Raw genomic sequence first — 22806 nt, forward strand, 5'->3', positions numbered from 1 at the left:
CAGTCAAAACTGTTCAAACGATTTACCGCCCGGTTCAGTAGTCCGCTGACCAAAATCAACAGTTTTGGGGGGGAAATCTGATTTTTGTGGAAAACGGAACCGGTCACCGGTTTTCTGGTCCAGTTTTGAAAACCATGTAATAAATATTAAAATTGTAATATTCTGTACATATCTTTAATTAGAGAATTACCCACATGTCAAAATCATCACACAATTCTCTATAATTAAAAACCGAATGTCATACATATGGATATTTATAGAAGGTTAAAATCCAACAGTATGGCATGGGAAATGATGATAATAAATTCTACGGAGTACACTGCAATCCACAACAGAATTCTGAAATTACAGTCCCCCATATTCTATTGGTAGCCCCTCTTCCTATAAACCGCAGCCTGCCCATAGATTTGGCATCAATCCATGGTCAGCATCCATCCCACCTGTACGATGGAATTAAAAATTTTAATATGGGCTGAACAGTCATTCTCCCTAAATTCTAGTTTAATGTTTACACTGAATAAAGAGTGAAAAGATGGTCAAAGCTTTCACCTTCAACTCGTTTTATGGATAACTTATCTATGGTACAATAAAATGATGATGATTAGATGGTTAGAATTCTCTCTCCATGAACTTCTATCTGGAATTACATGTCTACCTACAATAATATATTATTAAATTAAACATAAAATACAATTTATATGAGATATGGTTCTTTAATGGGAATTAGGGATGAAGCAAGTAGAATGCACGTGAGGTCCACTGCCCATACCATAAAGAGCAAACAATTTCGCAAGTTTGATCCTGTGCCATTGGCCACATGCTACTAACCTCAAAACCTATCCAAGTGTACTAACCAAATCATATTGATACTTTTAGACCCTACCGCATACCCTAACTTTGTGGTGCCAAATTTTTTGCATAAATTGCTAGTGGACGCTGCTATCATCGCCTCCCTCATTTCAAGGATCATTAGGATTTGAGGCAGTTTATATGATTATGGGATCTCATCTTCTGCAACTGCAAATTTCTTTTTTTTTTTTTGGATAATTTCTGCTGCAACTGCAAATTGATCACATAGAACAGTTTAAAGCCTTGGTTTTTCAAAGAAGTTACAAATGAAACCATCCAAACATTTTTTCTATGACAGATTCTTCCATGCATGCTTGTAGAACATAACAATAAAAAGATACCAAGAAGGCTACTTTTGTCCTTCCAAATAGGCCTTTTTTAAACTAATTAGCAAGAAAATGGAGAGAGAGAGATGAAAAATCATGCGGGACCCATATAATGGTCAGTACTATCTCCCCCTGTAGACGAGACACTGATGCATTTGGGTGCGACCCAACTAGTGAAAAGCAGATTTCTGTGGACCCATGAATAACAGTGGCTTCTTGGACATTGCAGATACTATCAACCAAAATAATTGTCCTTGGGAGGCCCGGACTACCTCAAGAAGCTCTATTATTATGGGCACTGTCTTAATCTTGTTGAGCTTTGCCAATCTTCAGTCTTTTCTCTTTTTTCTTTCCTTCAAATCATCTCATCATGTGTCCTCACCTATCTACATGTAGAAAGCTTCCCCCTGTTTCTTGAACCAGTTCCCTGTTAGACCCACCTAGCCTCATCCACTTTCCACCCACCAAAAGCAAAAAGGTTTTCACAAGTTCAAGAAAAGACAAACTAATAGAGCTTTTACTTAACTAATTAACTAATTGCTTTTTCTTCTTAATCTAGTGCAGCCATTGAATGAGAAGATACTACAAAGTTTAATTTCAAAATACTTTGTTTTTGAAATTTGAGTTGCTAATTTCAAAATTCTCTCTCCAGACTAATACTTTTCTCGAAAGCCCAAATTCAGAAAGGTCCCCATGCTATCCTAAATCAGCCCAATCTAAAATGACTTTCAGCAGTCTAACCTTCCCTGCAGAAAAAGGAACACGATTCCAGAGTTGTTCAATAAAGAGCCAGCGTGTATTAATACAATGGCCTTCTTATTCCAATCTTCTACTTTTTCTTTCTTGTTTGGCCTTTTTCACCACAGGCTGTATCATTTTTCCCTTTATTTGGTTATCTTTCCATATTCCTTCATTTTTGTTTGTATTTGGAAATAACTTGGGATTTACAATCTGAGTTATCTGACTTCACTTTGACCCCTTACCTTCTTTTCTTTTCTACCCTGTTGTCTTTAGCTCCTTGCCCTACATTTTTATCACACTTGGTCTTAAGCACTTATGAAGACAGCTAAGAAGGGAGGTGGATTCACACATTAATTCCCAAACATCTACAATAGAAACTTCTATCAGGAATTACATGGTATTACATGGCTACCTACAACAATATATATTTTCAAGTGCTTGACAAATTCCCACATTTTTATGTAGATCATCAAAAAAAAATTAAAATAAAAAATGAGATTATTTTTAGAGTTGTGAAGCCATTAAAAAGAGAGATTTCTCATTCGAGGGTGATTCGACAAAATACAATTTTTCGTTCTTTGGCCTTTGATCTTGTTTTGCTAACCAAATACTGGAAAGTACGCCATTTGCCACTGTCAAAGATCCAACTAAGGGGGCGTTTGATATTAGATGGAAAATGGTTCCGTCCACGATAGAATGGGGTGTTTGGTTTCATGTGGACTGTCCCTATCACAAAATAGCGTGGATAGGGACAGGCTACACCTCAATTTATCGGCAACAACATTTTACCGTGGATGGGCCACACCGTGGTGGTGGACAGTTTGTGGGAAGGATTTGGTGTAACACACACGTTACACCGACCTAACCACCCTCATTTTTGTTAATCTTTTAGTATATTTTTATTTATAATTAAATTTCTTTTTAAATTGTTTATTGCTGAAGATAATATTATATTGATTTTTCTAAACATTGAACCTTTTTAAATTATTTTATCACCATTTTTTATTCATCAAAATGGTTTTATACTATTACATAAATTCATATTATATACATTTTATCTTTTAAGAATTGACATAAATGGCAAATATATTTATTTTATATTCATTAATAACTGTATTGGTGTTTTATTTTATCCATTATTGCTTTATATTATTATTTCAAATTATTTTTGGATTAAATTATGATTTTTTTCATTCATGATCAACCATTCATCTCACAAATTATACATAACATGTATGAAATCAATTGGTGTGATGTGGAGTGTAGAATGCCCATGTGGGTGTGGATAGTTTATGTCCACACAATTTTGTCCATAATTTAGAACAACTATGGACAATGGTGTAGTGTGATGTGGATTGGTCCCTGCCACAAGGTGTAACTAATCCACATCCACCAATTTCTCATCCACATTACAGAACATCCCAATGTTTTGTATTGATATTACTCTCCTTTCCTCCACCAAATGAATTGCCGCATTAATCTTTCTTTCTTAAGGGGAAAAGCAACATAGTTTTAAACATTATTGACTGAACTTACACATGTGAGGGTGTGTTTGATAGTTTGGATTGTCAAGAGGACTCTTGCACGATACAAGGTTGTATTTGGTTTGAGTGAAAGATTTCAGTGGAATTGGAAAGGATGGGATGAGAAAAGGAAAATTGATGAGAAATTTTCACATTCCATTATTTGGTTGCATGAGGGAAAATAGTGGGAAAATCAATCCTAATAACAATTAATTAATTAGGTAATTGATAATTTTTATTATTTTATATTTCACTATTAATTAATAATTAGTGTGTAATTATTAATATTGTATTAATTAATTTTATAACTAGTTAGTTAATTAATTCATCTTGATAATTATTTAGTCAATTATTAACTAAGAATTAATACTTTAACTTTTATTAGTTTATATTTATTATTAATGTTTTACTTTATTAATACTTATGACTTAATTAATAATTTATTTTATTTATAAAGTATTTTTTTAATTAAATTATTTTGTTAATATGTAATTCAATAATTAATGATTTATTAATGGGTCATGGGTCTAATATTTACTCTTAAAAATACCATAAGCAAAACATATCTTTTTTCTGTTAAAAAAGTTTTTTCCTTCATTCCCACCAAAATGATGGGATTTCACATCTCATGAATTGGGATCTATAATCCCACCTTTTCCCATCCCATCTCATGACATCCCACAAATCAAATCCAAGAAGATAAGAATATTTCAGAATATTCCATATTTTCCCTTCCCATCCCACAAACCAAATAAAACTTAACGGTTTTAGTGTTGGATTCATTGTTGCGTGATGTCATGTGGGAAGAGCCTTATTATTCTAACCTCTTATCAGTTAAATAATCATGTCTACTATCATTTACAAACTAGCGAGTTGGTAAGGTCTCTTGGTTGTAGGCTTGTAGTGAAAATCGAATCCCACCTGCAACTAGGTTGGGAGGGTTTATGGGTTTGGGGGATGGACTACCCCTGTTGTTTAGTCCCGGCCAAGGTTCAAAAAATCGACACATATCAGCCTGTATCAACCAATACGTATCATATCGAGAGCACCCCAATATGCCCCTACAGAGGGTGTATCGGGGTTCTAACCAGTTCAGGGGGTGGAGGAGCCTTAAACCACCCCCGAACCGATTTTGAAAAAAAAATTAAAAAAAAAAGTACTAATACGCCCATACCGGCATATCGAACGTATCGATATTTAGAACCTTGGTCCCAGCCCTAAAAAGCAATACGTATGGTATGATAGCACCCATCATTTTAATAAATTTGATTCTTCTAGGGTTTATTGTGGCACCACTTAGAATTATCATGGTGTAAACTAGCTAGCACCACAAATTCTTTCCTGATATTTATTTACTAGTTAGGAAAGAGCCCTATGTAGGAATGGCAACGGGGCACGGTTGGATTTTGCATGCTCCGTCCCCAATCCTAAACCCAAATACCTTGCCCCATACCTCACTGGGGATAGAAATCCCAACCCCCCACATGGACAAATTCTTTCCTGATATTTATTTACTAGTCATGAAAGAGCCCCATGTAGGAATGGCAACGAGGCATGGTTGGATTTTGCATGCTCCGTCCCCAATCCTAAACCCAAATACCTTGCCCCGTACCTCACTGGGGATAGAAATCCCAACTCCCATATGAAAATTCCCAAACTTTCTCCACCCCACCCTAATCATTCAACTTGCAAATATATATATATAATACTTCTAAAAGTGTGAATGATGAGGCATTGGCTTCTAGAATTTTTCTTTACTGAAATACCCATCGTCTTAAATTTAGTTCATCTCCATTGAAAGGGTAATGTAATTAAAAGAATACCATTAAGTACATTCAATTACCTTACATTAAGTCTCACATTTAAGTCATTAAATAAATCACATTCTCTCTCATTGAATCCAACATTTATACTTGTGTTTATCATCATTAAATTCCACTAATAAATCCATACACAATAATTATTATTAGAGTAAAATTTTATATTTTTAAAACAAACATAGAAATGAAATCATATTTTTCATCTAGGTGGTGGGTAAATAGTTCAACCATTTGGGTCAAACAGATAATCTCATGATGTCATAAATAAATAATACAAATTTAGAAATATAAAAAATACTTTTGTTTATCATCATTAAATTCTACTAATCCATACACTAATTATTAATAGAATGAAATTTTATATTTTAAAATAAACCTAGAAATGAAATCATATTTTCCATCGAGGTCGTGAGTAAGTACTTAAACAATTTGGGTCAAATGGATAATTTCATGATGTCATAAATAAATAATACAAATTTAGAAATATAAGAAATACAAAAAAAAAATATAGAAAAAAATTGAAAAAAATGGGACACATTTATATTATGATAAAATAGACATGATTTTATTAATGATGGACATCAAATATACAACTTAAAACCGATTAGGAATTAAACCATCTTCCTATCTAGGGGGTGGATTAGTGGTTCAACCTCTCAGGTCAAATAGGTTAACCCATGATGTATAATTAAAAATATTTTTTTTTAAATAGAATAGTAAAAAAATATGAAACAATTTTGGACACATCTATAATATTATATACTAATAATATAAATAAAAATAAGCATGATAAATAATAATTATTTTATCCATGTCTATATGGTAAGTAGGTCAATGATCTAACATTCTGGGTCAAATGGGTCAATCTATGATGTCATAACTAAGTATGTCATACATACATACATACATACATATGTATGTATGTATGTATGTATGTTATACAAACTCAAAGAAAAATATAAACTTTGTATAAAGCATTTTGATACAATTTTATTGTTATATATTCACCATATTAAACAAAAATAAATGAGAAAATAAGAATTACTTTTGACAATGATGAAAATGGAATACATGATTTAAAATCAACCGAGAAAAGAAAAATGGTTTTTCCATCCAAGTGATGCGTTAGTGGTTAAACTATCCATGTCAAATGGATGTTATTATTAAATAATAAAATACATAAAATTCTAGAAAATGTATAAATTTGTCGTTAATTTTGGGTACATTCTATAATATTATATATTCATCATATAAAAAAATGAGATTAATGAGAATTATTTTCATTAATGATAGAAATGAAATAAAAATTAGGATAAAAAATAAATAGCATTAATGCCTAACACATGACCCGACTAACAATGTCAAATGGTTCAATAATTTAATTTTCTAGGTCATCCTAGGCAAGTGGTTTGGTAGGGATGCAAAAAGATCATATCAAATTTGAATTAGGGTATATTCAAATCTGATCTGATCCAAAGATTTGGCCAAATCTCATAAATATTTATTCGAATCCAAATCCGATCAATATTCCAGATATTCGAATCTAATACGACCCTATTTAATTTTTTTTAAAAGTAATAAATTATTAAAAGAAAAAGAAAAATATAACAATTGAAATAAAAACAAAAAATATAAGTATTTTTCAAATATTTTCATCATATAAAAAGTTTACAAAAATACAATATAAATGACATTTATAAATAAATAATAAATAACATACATATTATATATAAATAATATATATACTATAATATAATAATTGATTTGATCACAATATTAAAAACCAATGTTCAAACAATATATTGAAATTGCATTTCCTCTTGGTAAATAAGTAATTTTTATTATCTCATAAATTAAATAATAAAAAATAAAAATATAGAATTTTTTATAATTTTTATAAAAAAATGAACATACATTAATATTATATATTCTTCATATTAAACAAAAATATGTTTGAAAAAATGAGAATTATTGTTAGTAAAGATAGAAATGGCTAAAATACAAAGAAAAAATGAATTAATGTCTTTCATAGTCCATTTTCTTGGTTAAATAGGTTAATGGTTCAACCACTAAGGTCCTTTAGTTATTGATTATCATCATCATCATCATTATTTGGTACTGCCACATGCAAAAATAAATGAAGAAATAAGAATTACTTTTATTGATGATGAAAATGTAAAACATGATTTAAAATCAACCGAAAAAGAAAAAATGGTTTTTCCATCCAAGTGGTGGGTTAGTAGTTCAACAATCAATGTCAAATGGATCAACACATGATGTTATTATTAAATAATAAAATACATAAAATTCTATAAAGACTCAGTTTGGAAAGAGTACAAATACAAATTTGTAGAGCGTAAAACCTTGTATTTTGTATTATTTTGTATGTATTTGCATTGTACATATTTGTATTTGTACTCTTTCCAAACTGAACCAAAATGTAGAAATTTGTAGATAATTTTGGGTACATTCTATAATATTATATATTCATCATATAAAAAAGTGTGATTAATGAGAATTATTTTCACTAATGATAGAAATGGGATAAAAATTAGGATAAAAAATAAAAAGCATTAATGTCTAACACATGACCCCACTAACCATGTCAAATGGTTCAATGATTTAATTAGCTAAGTCATTGTAGGCAAGTGGTTTGGTACCGTGCAAATAGATCGGATCGGATTTGAATCAGGGTATATTTGAATTCAATTCAATCTGAAGATCCAATCGAATCTCATAAATATTGATTCAAATATGAATCCAATCAATATGTTTCTTTTCTTATGAATGAATCCGATCAATATGTTGGATATCCGATTTTGATACGATCTGATTTAATTTAAAAAATAATAAATTATTAAAAGGAAAAGAAAATATAATAGTTGAAATAAAGAAAAATAAAAAATATAAGTATTTTTTCAACTATTTTCATCATATAAGAAGTTTACAAAAATGCAATATAAATAACATATTTATAAATAAATAATAAATAACTTAATATATTATATATAAATGATATACATAAATAATTGATTTGACCACAATATTAAAAATAATATTCGAACAATATATTTGAACTGCATTTTCTCTTGGTAAATAAGTAATTTTTATTATCTCATAAATTAAATAATAAAAAATAAAATATAGATTTTTTATAAATTTTATAAAAAAAGTTGAGCGTGAATTAATATTATATATTCTTCATATTAAACAAAAATATATTTGGAAAATAAGAATTATAGTTAGTAAAGATAAAAATGGCTAAAATACAAAAACAAACGAATTAATGTATTAATCATAGTCTATTTTCCTGATTAAATAGGTTAATGGTTCAACCGGTAAGGTCATTTGGTTGCTAACTATTATCATCATCATCATTTGATATTGCCACGTGCAACACATATACAATTTTACTAGTATATATATATAACACTTTAAGTTGGGTTGGATTTGGGGTCAAGACAGGGTGACGTGAACAAATACCATTCTCCATTCCCAATCCCCCAAAGTTTTGGCTTTCCCCGAACCTCAATTAATGGTCAAAAAGCCTACCTCAATCAGGGCGGGGTGGAGTATATCTCAATAGGGACAGGCCAAATTACCATCCCTAGACCATGTGATGAACATAACTCATTGGAGAACTATCTTAATTTTCTTAATTTTTCGAACCAATATATGACAAGTACTTTTTTTGTAATTGCATATGTTTCCCTTTCCATTAATATTAATCATGTCTATCAGGTATTGCCAAACTTAGAACTTTACCAAATGCATCTAATGAAGTAAGCAAAGGAAGAAATGTAAATCTAATATGGACAAAGATAAATAATTAATTTATATAAATAAATTTTAACAATTTATTATGTTTAATAAATATTCCATATTTTAGTGATATATTTTGTTTGTGTCATTAATGTGAAATTAATTCTATTAATTTACTAAATAATAAATTAAAAATTTCACTTAATGGAATGAATTTTTCAACTACATTAATTGTTTTATTTAACTATGTCTTTTTACTTAACTAAATAAGTAAATCACTTAACTATACCTATTATTTAACTATGCCTAAGTTAAATAGAATTAATAAATTTAGTTTATGTAATTGACCCATTCGAATTAATCAATTTAAATTAATTACATACCTAAATTGAATTAATTTACCCACATTTATATTATATAAATTAATTAACTCAATGAAGGACACCAAACTTAATTATACATTAATTAACTAATTCCCTTAAGTGAATGAATTATTTAACAATATTAATTAATTTGGGCTTCTAAAAACTAATTAGTTACAAATCGTGTTAACAAAATCACTATAGCTACATTAATGTATTAATTATACTACACTAATGTATTTGGCTTTTATGGTCATATTATGAATTAATGAAGTTTAGGACAAATTAACTGATGTAGTCTAACTTAATATTTTTTTTTTGAATTATTACTAGCGGGGATCCATGTATGTGCGAGCATTGTTAAGAAAAAGCTAAACAATAGAAACATATAAGAGTAGACAATTGTTTTATATTTTAACTTTTTAAATAATTAATAATTAGTTATTTTATATATAATTTTTAATAATTTTTACAATACAAAAATAACAATAGTTAATTTCAGCTAGGGTTGTTCATCAAACCAATGAAACCGACCAAATTGACCAACCCATCCCAGCTCAACTTGAGTTTGTTTGTTTTCTAGTACTTCTGGTGGATACCGGTTCAACAATTTCCCAACTTGACCAGGTTGGGTCAGTTTTGGTTCGGCTATTTGTAAATCAACCAAAACCACTATAGTTTTATATGGGAAAGTGGGAAAATTCCCATATTTCTTAATCTAAAACATTTTATATTATAAATTTAAGGTTTTTAATTTATTTTTTAATAAATACTACTATAGTTTTTAAATTTAATTTTTTTCAGTTTAAATCTTTTAAACCTACTGACCAAACCAAAACTTGATCCAAACCAATATGACCCGACTAAGCTGGTTTCCACAGATGGTCGATTGATTTTAGGTGACCAATTCCCCAACCCAACTAGGTAAATTTGATTGGCCAAACAACCTACAACTGAACCAAACCAACTCGTGAACACTCCTAATTTCAACTAAACTAATAGTCTAATCTCTAATAAATAACAATACAAAATTAGATTTATACATAATTATTGAAAATATATTTATCACAAAATACAATAAACAATTACTAAAAATATAATAAATATAAACTTTAGTATGTATAAATATATAATAAATATAGATTCAGATTTTGATAGTATTATTGATAAATATCAAGTTTTCTAAAAGTTATTTCCTAGAATTATTAATTGATATAATGTTTTTATTATTAGTACATTAATAATTGCAATTATTATTCTAATTTTTTAATATCTATTGAAAACGTTTTTTTAAGTTATATTATCTATTTATGTTATTTGAAAGCTTCAATACCTCTAAATTATTTAATCTATTTTTTATTATTTCAATAATATTTAAACCTTTATCAATTATTTATATTTTATATTCATATAATTTTTTTGTGTTTTTTATCATTTTATGGTTATTACCTAATTTAGTTATTTAATCTATTTTATTTTTTTAAATAAACTTATTTATTAAATTTTTTGATATTTAAAATATTTAAAAATTAGTTATTTACAATATTATTTAGTTATTTAAATAGTATCATTAGTTAATTAGTTAAATATTATTTACTGAATTTCATAATCCGTAAAATTATAATTTATACTAATAATTACATAATTTCATTATTAATTTTGTAAAATATAAAATTATTATTAATTCAAACATTATAAAATCTATTATAATGAATTTTCTACTTTTAATAATATTTATAAATTTATTACATAATTTCATTATTTTACCTATTTAAAACTTAGTTATGTTATATATTTTGTTATTTAAAATATTTAATTATTTAAATATTTTAAAATTATTACATAATTTTATTATAATATCATATAATTCTCAATTCTTTTAATTCAAACTTTCTTTAGATAGATATAGATGAAAAGTGGGGGAGATGATGAATAGGAATTAGAGATAATTTAAGAAAGAAAATCTCTAATAAATTAGAGATAATTTGTGAAATAAATAGAAATTATAGATAATTTAGGAGGAAGTGGGGGATAGAGGTGCCACTTTACTAGAATACATTAGATTTTGGTAAAAAGAGATTTTAGGAATAATTTTAGGAAGGAACATCCAATGGAATAAACAGAGAAAAGAGGGCCAAACTGAGCATGTTGAGATGTCAAAATGAGAGGGGGAAATGAGACTGATGAGGTGGCTTCTTAAGAGAGCAAAAAGGCTATGACAAAGAGGGGTCGAGAGGTTTTATTAAATGGTGGGGTGATCGTCGTAGGTTAACCATAACGGGTCATTTAAGACCTGTTTTGTAGTAATAGTCTAACTATTTAAATAACTCAAACCTAACAAATGGGTTTGAGTTATAGGTGGTTGTAGAGGGCCTTATCAACAGCTGATAACTGCATATTCATGGGTAACCAGGAGTCAACAACTCACCAAAGGCGAACGTCCATTCATAAACCTTTCAAACCACCAATTTCCCACAAAGTTCACAGGCCTGAAATCTTCAACCCAAATGGTCTCTCTCTCTCTCTCATCCCCATAGGGGCGCAGCCACCAGCTCTCTCTCCCCCCTCCCTCCTCCTTCCTTTCCTTTCCATCCATTAAAACACTAACCCCAGTCCTATTTTCTCATGGTTTGCTCCTTGTAAAAACTCATAAATCTCTATAAATTTTTTATTATTCTTATGTGTGCTTCTAGTAAAGTTTAATCAAAATTGATTTCTCCCCATAATTTTGATCTTTGTTTTGCTCGTTGAACAGAAATAAAATAGAACAATACTGATCTTAATTGGCTAAACAAAAACAATATAGATAATACCTGGAAAGCTCAATGATTTATGAAATAGATGCCAATGGGAGGCCTAGGTGGGTAGGGGAAGGGGAGAAAAGAGAGTGAATGAGTGAACTGAGAAGGGGTAAAGGAGAAGGGAGAGAAGCTTAAGGAGAGACGAGAGAAGGGAGAATGGGAGAAGGAGAGAGCTGCTGACATGGACTTAACTGCTATAAAATATAGCAATAGATATATTCTTAGATGATTTATAATAGTTCATTAGGTCCGTAAGAACCATAATGTCTTGGTTTTTAATCCAAAGAAAAATTCAAGCTCAAAACCTGAAATCTAGGTTACTCTAGTGGCTAAAACCCCTAAATTCTTCCGTTTCTATGTTTCAGGAGCACTCTTCTAAGAGTAGAAAACAAGTTTGTGTTATCCTTTAGATGCATAAACCCAACATAGATACCCCTAAAATAATTCCCTTTTTATGCATGTGCATTTTGTTAAGTAGTTTGATTGATAAAAATTACAAGGAGACATATGTTGTCCATCTGAACAAAAGGCAAAAAGAAAGTAATTCGAGAGAACACCATCAACTTTAATAAAAGAAGCTCACCGGCATTACAAGTTGTTGAGCACTTGAGCTCCATTGTAGTATTTCAAATGGTTTTCATTAACTATAATCCAGTAGAAGTACAAGAAGCATAACAAATTGTCATATCTTTTAATGAAACCAGTGGTCTTTGAGTTTGCACGCCAATATAATAAGAAGACCGCATTTTGAAACACAATAGAATATTGGACGGAGCAACCACCTTACTCGGTGAATACTGAATTATAACTTTGTAACAATACAAATAGAGTATAATCATTTGAGGGACAATAATTGATATTGTTCTAGTTCCTAAACGTTGTCCCCGTGTTATTATCATTCTTCTTCCGCCAGCTTCACGATCTTCTCCCATAAACTATCAAGAAATTTCAAAGTGAAAATTTGTTTACTCCCATATAAAGTAATCCAGTTTCATCAGTCATCACTGGAATTAGTGGTCACTATACAAAAGTGGCATCTAGGATTCTCGTTCAATCCAAACTTTCTGTATGTAATGTAACCATAATTTCTGGAGTTCAGCGTATGTGACGAAGAGCATGTCTGTGTCAGAATTATAAAAGGAAGAAAGAACCCTAGCAAGGGATTTACCATAGAGAAAGAAGGAAATAAGGAGGAAATGGGAATGTCAGGGAAAAATTGGTACCTTACAAGGCCAATTGTCGCGGTAGAAATGGCAGACAACGCGCTCGCTGGCCTTGACAACAGCAAAGAAATCCTTCTCGGAGGGAATCTCGGAATAGTCACCGTGGCCAAGGGAGATCCAACGGCTCCTCTTCTCTGCCATTTTCTTCATTTGTTGTAGCCTCCGCTCTCTCAGAGCCTCGAGATCATCGAGGTCGAGACGATCTAAGGCGGAAATTTCTTCGTCGAGTTTGTCCTCCACGGCCTTGGCGACCGTCAATACTTGCTTCTCCAGAATCTATGAATTATACAGAGGGGGAGATGGAACAAAAGAAATTAGCAATGAGACACCGAAATCATGAGAAAAACGCCAGAAAGGGACAAGATTAATAGAGCATGAAAATCCTTGTCGCTAACCTCTTGAACTTTTGGATTGTCCATTGATTGATCCTAGAAGATTTTCCTCACAGTCACAGAAGATGTAGAAGAGGGAAAAGAGATTTTTGAAAGGTTTGACAGAGATTAATGTTCCACAAATTTGGAGGTAAAACGGATAACTTTCAGGTTTCAGCCAGCTCGAGCCCCAAACCAGATATTAATTTAGAGGTGTAAATCGGGCGGTCCGTGTCGGGCCTTGCTTGCCCTCCTCTGGAATACTTGAGAGCTCAGGCCCGGCACGGCCCATGGCACGAGCCCAGGCGGGCGTTAACTGGGCCGTGCCGTGGTGTTACGGTTCAGCACAGGCTTAGCCTTGCCTACGCTTGGCAGGTTTACGTTAGGGACATGTCCGTCATTTTCGCCTGTAAGATTTTTGGGAGAACTGATGTCATCTTCAGGCAGACCACCAGAAGCTTAACGTACTCTTTGAGGAGGGGTGGTCGACCTCCTTGGGTGCCTAACCTTGGCACTCCTAGACCTTCATCCCCTTGCGGGGCGGCCCTGGTTAACGGCTAGCATGGCTACCAGGGTTCCTCATGGGCGCACACTTGCTCATGGGGACAGTGTTGGACCGGCACTACGCTACCGATACTCAAGGGAGGCTTGGCATGCGGGCCTGGCTCAAGCATGTCCCTTTACCTCGCCAGCCCCTTGCCCAAGCTGATTGAGCTATCCCGTTGCCCTTAGCGCACGGGTGTGTTCCGGCCCAAGCGGTTGCCTATCATCAGGGCACACAGGTGCCTGTCATCACCGGCATACAGGAGACCCTTCACAACGGTGCCAAGTCACCTAATCGGCGCATGGTCGCCTTCCATGATGGTTGTCCCCCTTTAGCACGTAAGCGGCGCCTCCCATGGACCGGTCTGGGCCAGGAGAGTGCCCCGGCCATTGGACTTGAGGTCATGATCCAGTGCTACTGACGTTGGTGGAGCCATCCCATCGGGCAACTCCTAGCCTCTAAGCGCAGAAAGGCTTGTCCTGGCCTGCCTTGGCCAGGACGCCGCACGGGTTTCTTCCGCTGTAGAACTACCCCCGTGACAGTTGGTATCAGAGCAAGTTGGCTAATTGCAACAGCAGTTGGTTTTCAGTAGATTAGCCCAGAGCCAGTTGAAGCGGTCATTTCGACAAGCAGCATTTTGTGGGGTGCGGTCCCTAGTCACCTCCACCCAGGATCGAGCAGAATTCAAATCAGGCCTGGCAAGAGGCCATTTCATAGTTCGTGTCCCCATTCCAATGACACTAAAACAGCTTCCCTTGCGGTTGCAGACGCTTTGGTTGTTGTCCTCATGCGGTGGCAGACGCGTGAGCCTTGATAGGAATGTGGGTCTACCTGAGCAGAATTCAGATCAGGCCTATCAAGAGGCCATTCAATGTTCGCGTTCCCACTCCAATGACCCTAAAACAGCTTCCCTTGCGGGTGTAGACGCATTGGTTGTTGTCCTCATGCGGGGGCAAACGCGTGGGCCTTATTAGGAATGCGGTTACGCTAGCCGTTGGAGCATGGCGGCCCTACACCGGCAAAGTTTTAGGTGGACATGCTCAGTTTTCAGGTTGAACACTTGCAGCAGTAGAAGCTTATCTCAAGGCGAGTGCATGTTCGGCAACTCATGGGTAAAAGTTGCCACTCTCGCGTTTGAAGCGGTCAGGTCTCCTTGAGGCAGCAGCAGTGGGGCCCCCTCGGAGTGAAGATGTAGCCCGAGTCGGCGAGGCGAAGCATAGTTTCGAGGGCCCAGAGAGCATAAGCCATGGCTAGGTTTGAGTAACCCGCGCAGGGCGAGGTGAAGTCGGCAGGCCAGCATGGTGAAAGGGTACCCGTGTCATCGCCAACATGAGGAGTAGACCTATCAACGTGTTCGGTAGCATCACGGAAAAGCTACCAAGAAGACGGTTGAGCCTTGAGGTAAGATGATACATGGGGCGGACCTCCGCGAAGCACCACACACATTTCTTCGATGGCCCTTCTTTCACAGTCAACGGCATAGCCATTGCGCGGTTTGAGTAACCTCGACACAAGGGGTGAAGTCCAGGCAGGCCGGCATGGTGAAATGGTTCCGTCCCCATAAATGGACACCAACATAGGCAAGACCCGGGCTAGCCAGACGAGCCCCGGAACTGGCAAGGAAGTGAATGGCGCGGGACACAGACGCCCATTCACGAGGAAGACCCATTGTCGCGGACGACAATGGATTGAGTGGGGGAGCCTGTTACGGTTCAGCACAGGCTTAGCCTTGCCTACGCTTGGCAGGCTTACGTTAGGGACATGCCCGTCATTTTCGCCTGTAAGATTTTTGGGAGAACTGATGTCATCTTCAGGCAGACCACCAGAAGCTTAACGTACTCTTTGAGGAGGGGTGGTCGACCTCCTTGGGTGCCTAACCTTGGCACTCCTAGACCTTCATCCCCTTGCGGGGCGGCCCTGGTTAACGGCTAGCATGGCTACCAGGGTTCCTCATGGGCGCACACTTGCTCATGGGGACAGTGTTGGACCGGCACTGCGCTACCGATACTCAAGGGAGGCTTGGCATGTGGGCCTGGCTCAAGCATGTCCCTTTACCTCGCCAGCCCCTTGCCCAAGCTGATTGAGCTATCCCGTTGCCCTTAGCGCACGGGTGTGTTCCGGCCCAAGCGGTTGCCTATCATCAGGGCACACAGGTGCCTGTCATCACCAGCATACAGGAGACCCTTCACAACGGTGCCAAGTCACCTAATCGGCGCATGGTCGCCTTCCATGATGGCTGTCCCCCTTTAGCACGTAAGCGGCGCCTCCCATGGACCGGTCTGAGCCAGGAGAGTGCCTCGGCCATTGGACTTGAGGTCATGATCCAGTGCTACTGACGTTGGTGGAGCCATCCCATTGGGCAACTCCTAGCCTCTAAGCGCAGAAAGGCTTGTCCTGGCCTGCCTTGGCCAGGACGCCGCACGGGTTTCTTCCGCTGCAGAACTACCCCCATGACAGTGGGGCGGGCCGAGTCTTGGGCCAAGCTGGGCTGTGGGCCGGGTCAGGCCATGACAGGTGTATTTTAAATAATAAAAAAATAAAAATTTTAAAATAAATTAATAAAATAGATAAAAAATGAAAAAAAATCTTAAAATTTTATTTTATATGAATTTTGATGTACACAATTGTTTATATATGAAATTAAAAAGTTAATTGTATATTGGAATAAAATGGTATAATAAAATTGAAAATAAAAATATATATTATTTATTATATAATTATTATTACATATATAATTACACACACATAATTACATAATTGTATATATACTATATACATAATATATATGGGTTGTGGTGGGCCATGTCGTGTTGGGAGCGGGCCCATGTCAGCACAGCCCACATTGCCGTGTCGTGCCATTCCAACCTATGGGCTTGAAAACCTAAGCTTAGCACAGCCCATACCTTCATGTTGTAACGGCACGGCTCGCATGCTACAGTGATAGGTCATGTCATGTTATGCTGGGTCGCGAGCGGCACAACCCAATTTATAGCTCTATAAACCATCCATAAAAAAAAAAAAAATTTGAATGTCCATTTGGGAGGGCTTTATCTTCGGCTTGGCCAGAAAAATTGTAGGCTTGGGCCTAGCATTTTTATTTAGGCCAGGCCCAAGCCTGCATATATTAATGTATATTATTTACATATTAATATAAATTATAAATAATAATCTATATACATTAAAACAAAGCGGTCAAGAAATTTTCTCTTTTTTTTGAATTTTTTATTTATCTCCAAAATTATCTTTAATTTAGTAGGTTCCCCTAAATTATCTCTAATTCCTATTTATCCACTCCCCCTACTTTTTATCTATATCTATCTAAAGAAAGTTTGGATTAAAAAATTTAAGAATTATTTAAATATTCTAACAAAATTATATAATAACTTTAAAATATTTATTAAAAATACAAAAAATAATTATATATTTTTACAAAACATATCACGAAATTATGTACTAACAATTTAAATTATGTTTTTTTTCCGAATTATCTATTTAAATGTTTTTCAAATATTTAATAATATGTAATAGATTTAAACAAATAAAATTAAAAGAACAAAAAGTAAATAAATATTTTATAGATTATTTAAATATTTAAATAACTAAATATTTATCATAACTAGATTTTAAATAGTTAAAATATCGAACTTATGTAATAAATTTAAAAAAATCCTCAAATTAATAATAATTTAATATATTATAAAATTAATAATTAAATTATGTGTGTATATATATATATATATATATATACATATATTAAAACAAAGGGGTCAAGAAATTTTCTCCTTTTTTGATTTTTTGATTTTTTTATTCCATGTCATTTTTTAAACAAACAATGTGATTCACTTTCCCACTTTCTCCTAAAATTACTCCTAAACTACCTCCCAACTTTCTCCAAAATTATTTCTAATTCCTATTTATCTTTTAAATTATCTCTAATTCTTATTTATCTCCAAAATTATCTCTAACTTACTAGAGATTTTCTCTCCTAAATTATCTCTAACTCCTATTTATCCTCTCCCCTACTTTTTATCTATATCTATCTAAAGAAAGTTTGGATTAAAAAATTTAAGAATTATGTAAGTATTCTAACAAAATTATATAATAACTTTAAAATCTATATATATTAAAATTTGTCTATCCACATCACCATACCTCTCCTTGCTTCAAGCCCCCCTTCCTAATTTTTTGTTTTTTTTTAATTTTTATTTTTTTAATTCCACATAATTACCCATTAAACCAATAAGAAAATCACATATGCTTAACTATTTCTAACAACCATAAAGAAAGAGCAATTTAATTTTCTAATGTTTAGCCAAGTGGCACCACTTCCCCCACTTCCTCCTAAATTGTCTCTAATTCCTATTTATCTCCTAAACTATCTCTTACTCCTATTTATCTCTTAAATTATCTCTAATTTAGTAGAGAGATTCTCTCCTAAACTATCTCTAATTCCTATTTATCCTCTCCCCCACTTTTTGTCTATATCAATCTAAAGAAAGTTTCAATTAAAAAAATTAGATCGATTTAAATGTTATAAAGAAATTATATACTAAAATTAAAATATTTATTCAAAACACAAAAAATTAACAAATTTAATAATATTCGTATTATTAATAATTCAATATTTTAAAAAATCATCAGGAAGTAAAAATATAAATTATAATTTTACGAATTATTCAATTTAAATGTTATTCAAATAATAAAAATTTAACACTAAAAAATAAAACATTATTTAAATATTTCAATAACTAAAATTCTTAAATAAAAAAATATTAAATATAGCTAAAGAATATAAAAAAATATTCAATATTATGTAATAACTTTAAAATAAATAAAATTCAAATAATGAAAATTTATAAATATTTTACATATTATTTAAATATTTAAATAACAAAATATTTAACATGACAAAATTTTAAATTGTTAAAGTAACGAAATTATGTAATAAATTTTAAAAAATTCTCAAATGTAGAAAATTAATTATAATAGAATTCATAATATTCATAATAATAATTTAATATTTTAAAAAATTAATAACAAATTATATAATAATAGTACAATTAAAATTTTATGGATTATTAAATTCAATAAATAATTAATACTTTAAGAATTTAAATAACAATATTATTTCAATAAATAAATAATATTGAAAATAACTAATTTAACTTATATCAATTAATAATTATAGAAAATTACTATCAAGAAAATGATATTTATTGGTAATATTTTTACAATAATAGTGTATATTCATTATATATTTATATATACTATAATTAATATTTATTTTAATTTCAGTAATTATTTATTAACTTTCAAAATTTAATTTGTCATATTTATTGTATTTTTGTTATAAATTTATTTTTAGTAATGATATATTTTTAATAATTTATAGATTAATACTTATTAGAGATTAACCTATTATTTAAGATTACACTATTTATTGACTAATTTAGTATGTTTTCAGTATTTATTATATTTTTGTAATTATTGTATTTTTATTATGTATCTATTATATTTTCATTATAAACTTATTTTCAATGATTGTGTACGTTTGCTATAAATTTTCAATAATTATTAGAGATTAAAATATTGTTATTTATTAGAGATTAGACTATAAATTTAGTTGAAATTAGGAGTGTTCAATGATTGGTTCAGTCCAGTTGTAGGTTGTTTCGCCAACCAAATCGATTTGGTCAAATCCGTAGTTTGTCACTCGAAACCGATTGACCATTAGCGAAAACCCACCAACTCGGGTTGAGTTTGATTGAATATATATTAAAACAAAAAGGTCAAGAAATTTTTTCCTTTCTTTGAAATTTTTATTTTTTTTATTCCATGTCATTTCATGACAACCAATGAGATGCACTTTTCCAATAACTTAAATAATCTCTTCTCCTAAAATTTCACCTAAACTACCTCCCCCACTATCCCCTACTTTCTCCAAAGTTATTTCTAATTCCTATTTATCTCATAAATTATCCCTAATTCATATTTATCTTCAAAGTTATATCTCTAATTTAGTAGAGAGTTTCTTTCCTAAATTATCTCTAATTCCTATTTATCCTCTCCCCTACTTTTTATCTATATCTATCTAAAGAAACTTTAGATTAAAAAAATTTTAAGAATTATTTAAATATTCTAACAAAATATATCACGAAATTATGTACTAACAATTTAAATTATGTTTTTCCGGACTATCAATTTAAATGTTTTTAAAATATTTCATAATATGTAAGAGCTTTAAATAAATAAAATTCAAATAAAAAAATATTTTAAGTATTTTATAGATTATTCAAATATTTAAACAACTAAATATTTATCATAACAAGATTTTAAATAATTAATAAATAAATAAATTAAATAATAAATTTAAAAAATTTCTTCAACGTAGAAAAATATTTATAACATAATATTAAAATTAATAATAATTTAATATATTACAAGATTAATAATGAAATTAGGTAATAATCATATAAATTATTATTTTATGGATAATTAAATTTAATAAATAATTCATATTTTAAAATTTAAATATTTTACATATTATTTAATTATTTAAATAAATAAATATTTTAAATAACAAAATATTTAACAAAATTAGAAATTAATAATAATTTAATATTTTTACATAATATTGTAAATAACTAATTTCAATTATATCAAGTAATAATTCGAGAAAATAAATTTCAAAAAATAATATTTATTTATAATAATTTTAAACTCTTAATATGTATTTATTATATAATTATATATACTAAAATTAATATTTATTGTTTTTTGTGATAAATGTATATATTTTCAATGATTATGTATAAATTTATTTTATTTTGCTATTTAACAGAAAACTTTTAATAATTATTGGAGATCAAACTACTATTATTAAAATTTTTAAATTTAATTTATTATACTTATTCTATTTGTTATATTTTTGTTATAACTTATTGATTAATTTTTATTAGAGATTAAACTATTATTTGAGATTATACCATTTATTGACTAAGTTAATATAGATTTAGTAATTATTGTATTTTTTTCATTATTAATATATTTTCAATAATTGTGTATTTTCGCTATAAATTTTCAATAATTATTAGAGATTAAACTATTCATATTTATGAGAGATAAGACTATTAATTTAGCTAAAATTATGAGTGTTCGTGAGTTGGTTCGGTTGGGTCTAGGCTATTTGGCCAACCAAATTGACTTCGTTAGGTTGGGGAGTTGGTCAGTTAAAATCGATTGACCTTTTGTGAAATCTAAACCCACTCAAGTTGTATCGGTTTGGGTCAATTTTTTGGTTTGGTCAATCGGTTCAAAAGATTTAAACTTAAAAATTTAATTTAATTTTAAAAATGATAGTGAAATTATTAAAAAATAAATTTAAAAATTAGATTTTTGATATAAAACATTTTAGACAAAGAAATATGGGAAATTTTTCACTTTTCTATATTAAAAATTATATTTAAAGTATAAAATATTAATTTATATCCATGGTTAGGTCTTTCGATTTTGGTCGGTTTACAAATAGCCAAAGCGAAACTTATCCGACTTGGTCGAATTGGGAAATTTTTTAACCAAAGCCAACCTAAAATACTAGAAAACAGAGCAACTCAAGTCGAGTTGATCGGGTTGGTCGGTTTCATCAATTTGATGAATAAACCTAACTAAAATTAATTATTGTTATTTTTGTATTATAAAAAAATTATTAAAAGTAGTATATAAAATATAAATAATTATAAATTATTTAAAAAGTTAAAATATAAAACAATTGTATACTCTTATGTGTTTCTATTAGGGTCATTTACTAGAACACAACTTTAGGGATGGCAATTTTCCCCATCCCCAATGGGGACCCGACTTCCCTAACCCGATGGGGTCGGGGATGGGGATTGCTTTGGCAGGGTGGGGGTGGGTGTTAATAGGAATCCCCAATCGGGGTCGGGGATGGGGATTGAGGCCCCCGCCCCACCCCGACCCCGTATATATATAATATTAAATGTTATTTATATTAAATATGCTATTATATTATATAATATATATATATATATATATCAAATCATATTTAAAACATTATTTATAATTTAAATTTTTTATTTATTTTAAATAAATTTATTTAAAAAAATACTATTGTCTGAAAACATTTTGAGGATTTGGGTCCTCACGGGGAACCCATCCCCGTCGGGGATCGGGGATGGAGGTTAATTTCAGAATCGGGATCAGGAACGGAGAATATGATCCCCGCCCCATTGCCATTCCTACACACCTTATAGTTTTACATATTTACTTAAACCTACCTTATAGTTTTCATTTTATTAAAACATCCCATATATTTTACAACTTATTTACGTAATCAACCTTTCATTAAAGAGTGTTTGTTTTGCCATTATACCCATGATTTTTTATTTCAAAAATACCCTTAACACTTTTTTGTATAGAAAACAAAATTGACCAAATATAGCCAATAGAGTAGTTGCTTGTGTCTTA

At 31.3% G+C, this 22806-nt stretch overlaps 1 protein-coding gene across 2 annotated transcripts; it reads right to left on the reverse strand.

The window, feature by feature from the left end:
- Positions 1–12751: 12751 nt before the first annotated feature.
- LOC104611673 (thioredoxin domain-containing protein 9 homolog) lies at positions 12752–13986 on the reverse strand. Of its 2 annotated transcripts, none has more exons than XM_010278839.2 (3): positions 13803–13986; positions 13408–13683; positions 12752–13119 (listed from the first exon to the last, which is right to left on the reverse strand). In XM_010278839.2, the coding sequence occupies exons 1-3, from the start codon at positions 13824–13826 to the stop codon at positions 12829–12831; spliced, it is 591 nt and encodes a 196-aa protein (XP_010277141.1). In that variant the 5' UTR covers positions 13827–13986; the 3' UTR covers positions 12752–12828. The 2 variants fall into 2 exon arrangements, with proteins under 2 accessions (XP_010277141.1, XP_088752800.1); XM_088896674.1 differs by having other exon boundaries at positions 12977–13304; positions 13803–13980.
- Between the last annotated feature and the right edge of the window lie 8820 nt (positions 13987–22806).

The sequence above is a fragment of the Nelumbo nucifera genome, chromosome 1, assembly GCF_055504915.1.
Source record: "Nelumbo nucifera cultivar China Antique chromosome 1, China Antique-T2T, whole genome shotgun sequence".
NCBI lineage: Eukaryota > Viridiplantae > Streptophyta > Magnoliopsida > Proteales > Nelumbonaceae > Nelumbo > Nelumbo nucifera.

Bases quoted from the DNA above. Each gene is read 5' to 3' on its own strand.
- LOC104611673 (XM_010278839.2), bottom strand. From the start codon at position 13,826: ATGGACAATCCAAAAGTTCAAGAG. The intron at 13,684-13,802 runs GTTAGCGACAAG...TATAATTCATAG, and splicing joins ACAATCCAAAAGTTCAAGAG to ATTCTGGAGAAGCAAGTATT. The intron at 13,120-13,407 runs GTACCAATTTTT...ATTTCTTGATAG, and splicing joins GCGACAATTGGCCTTGTAAG to TTTATGGGAGAAGATCGTGA.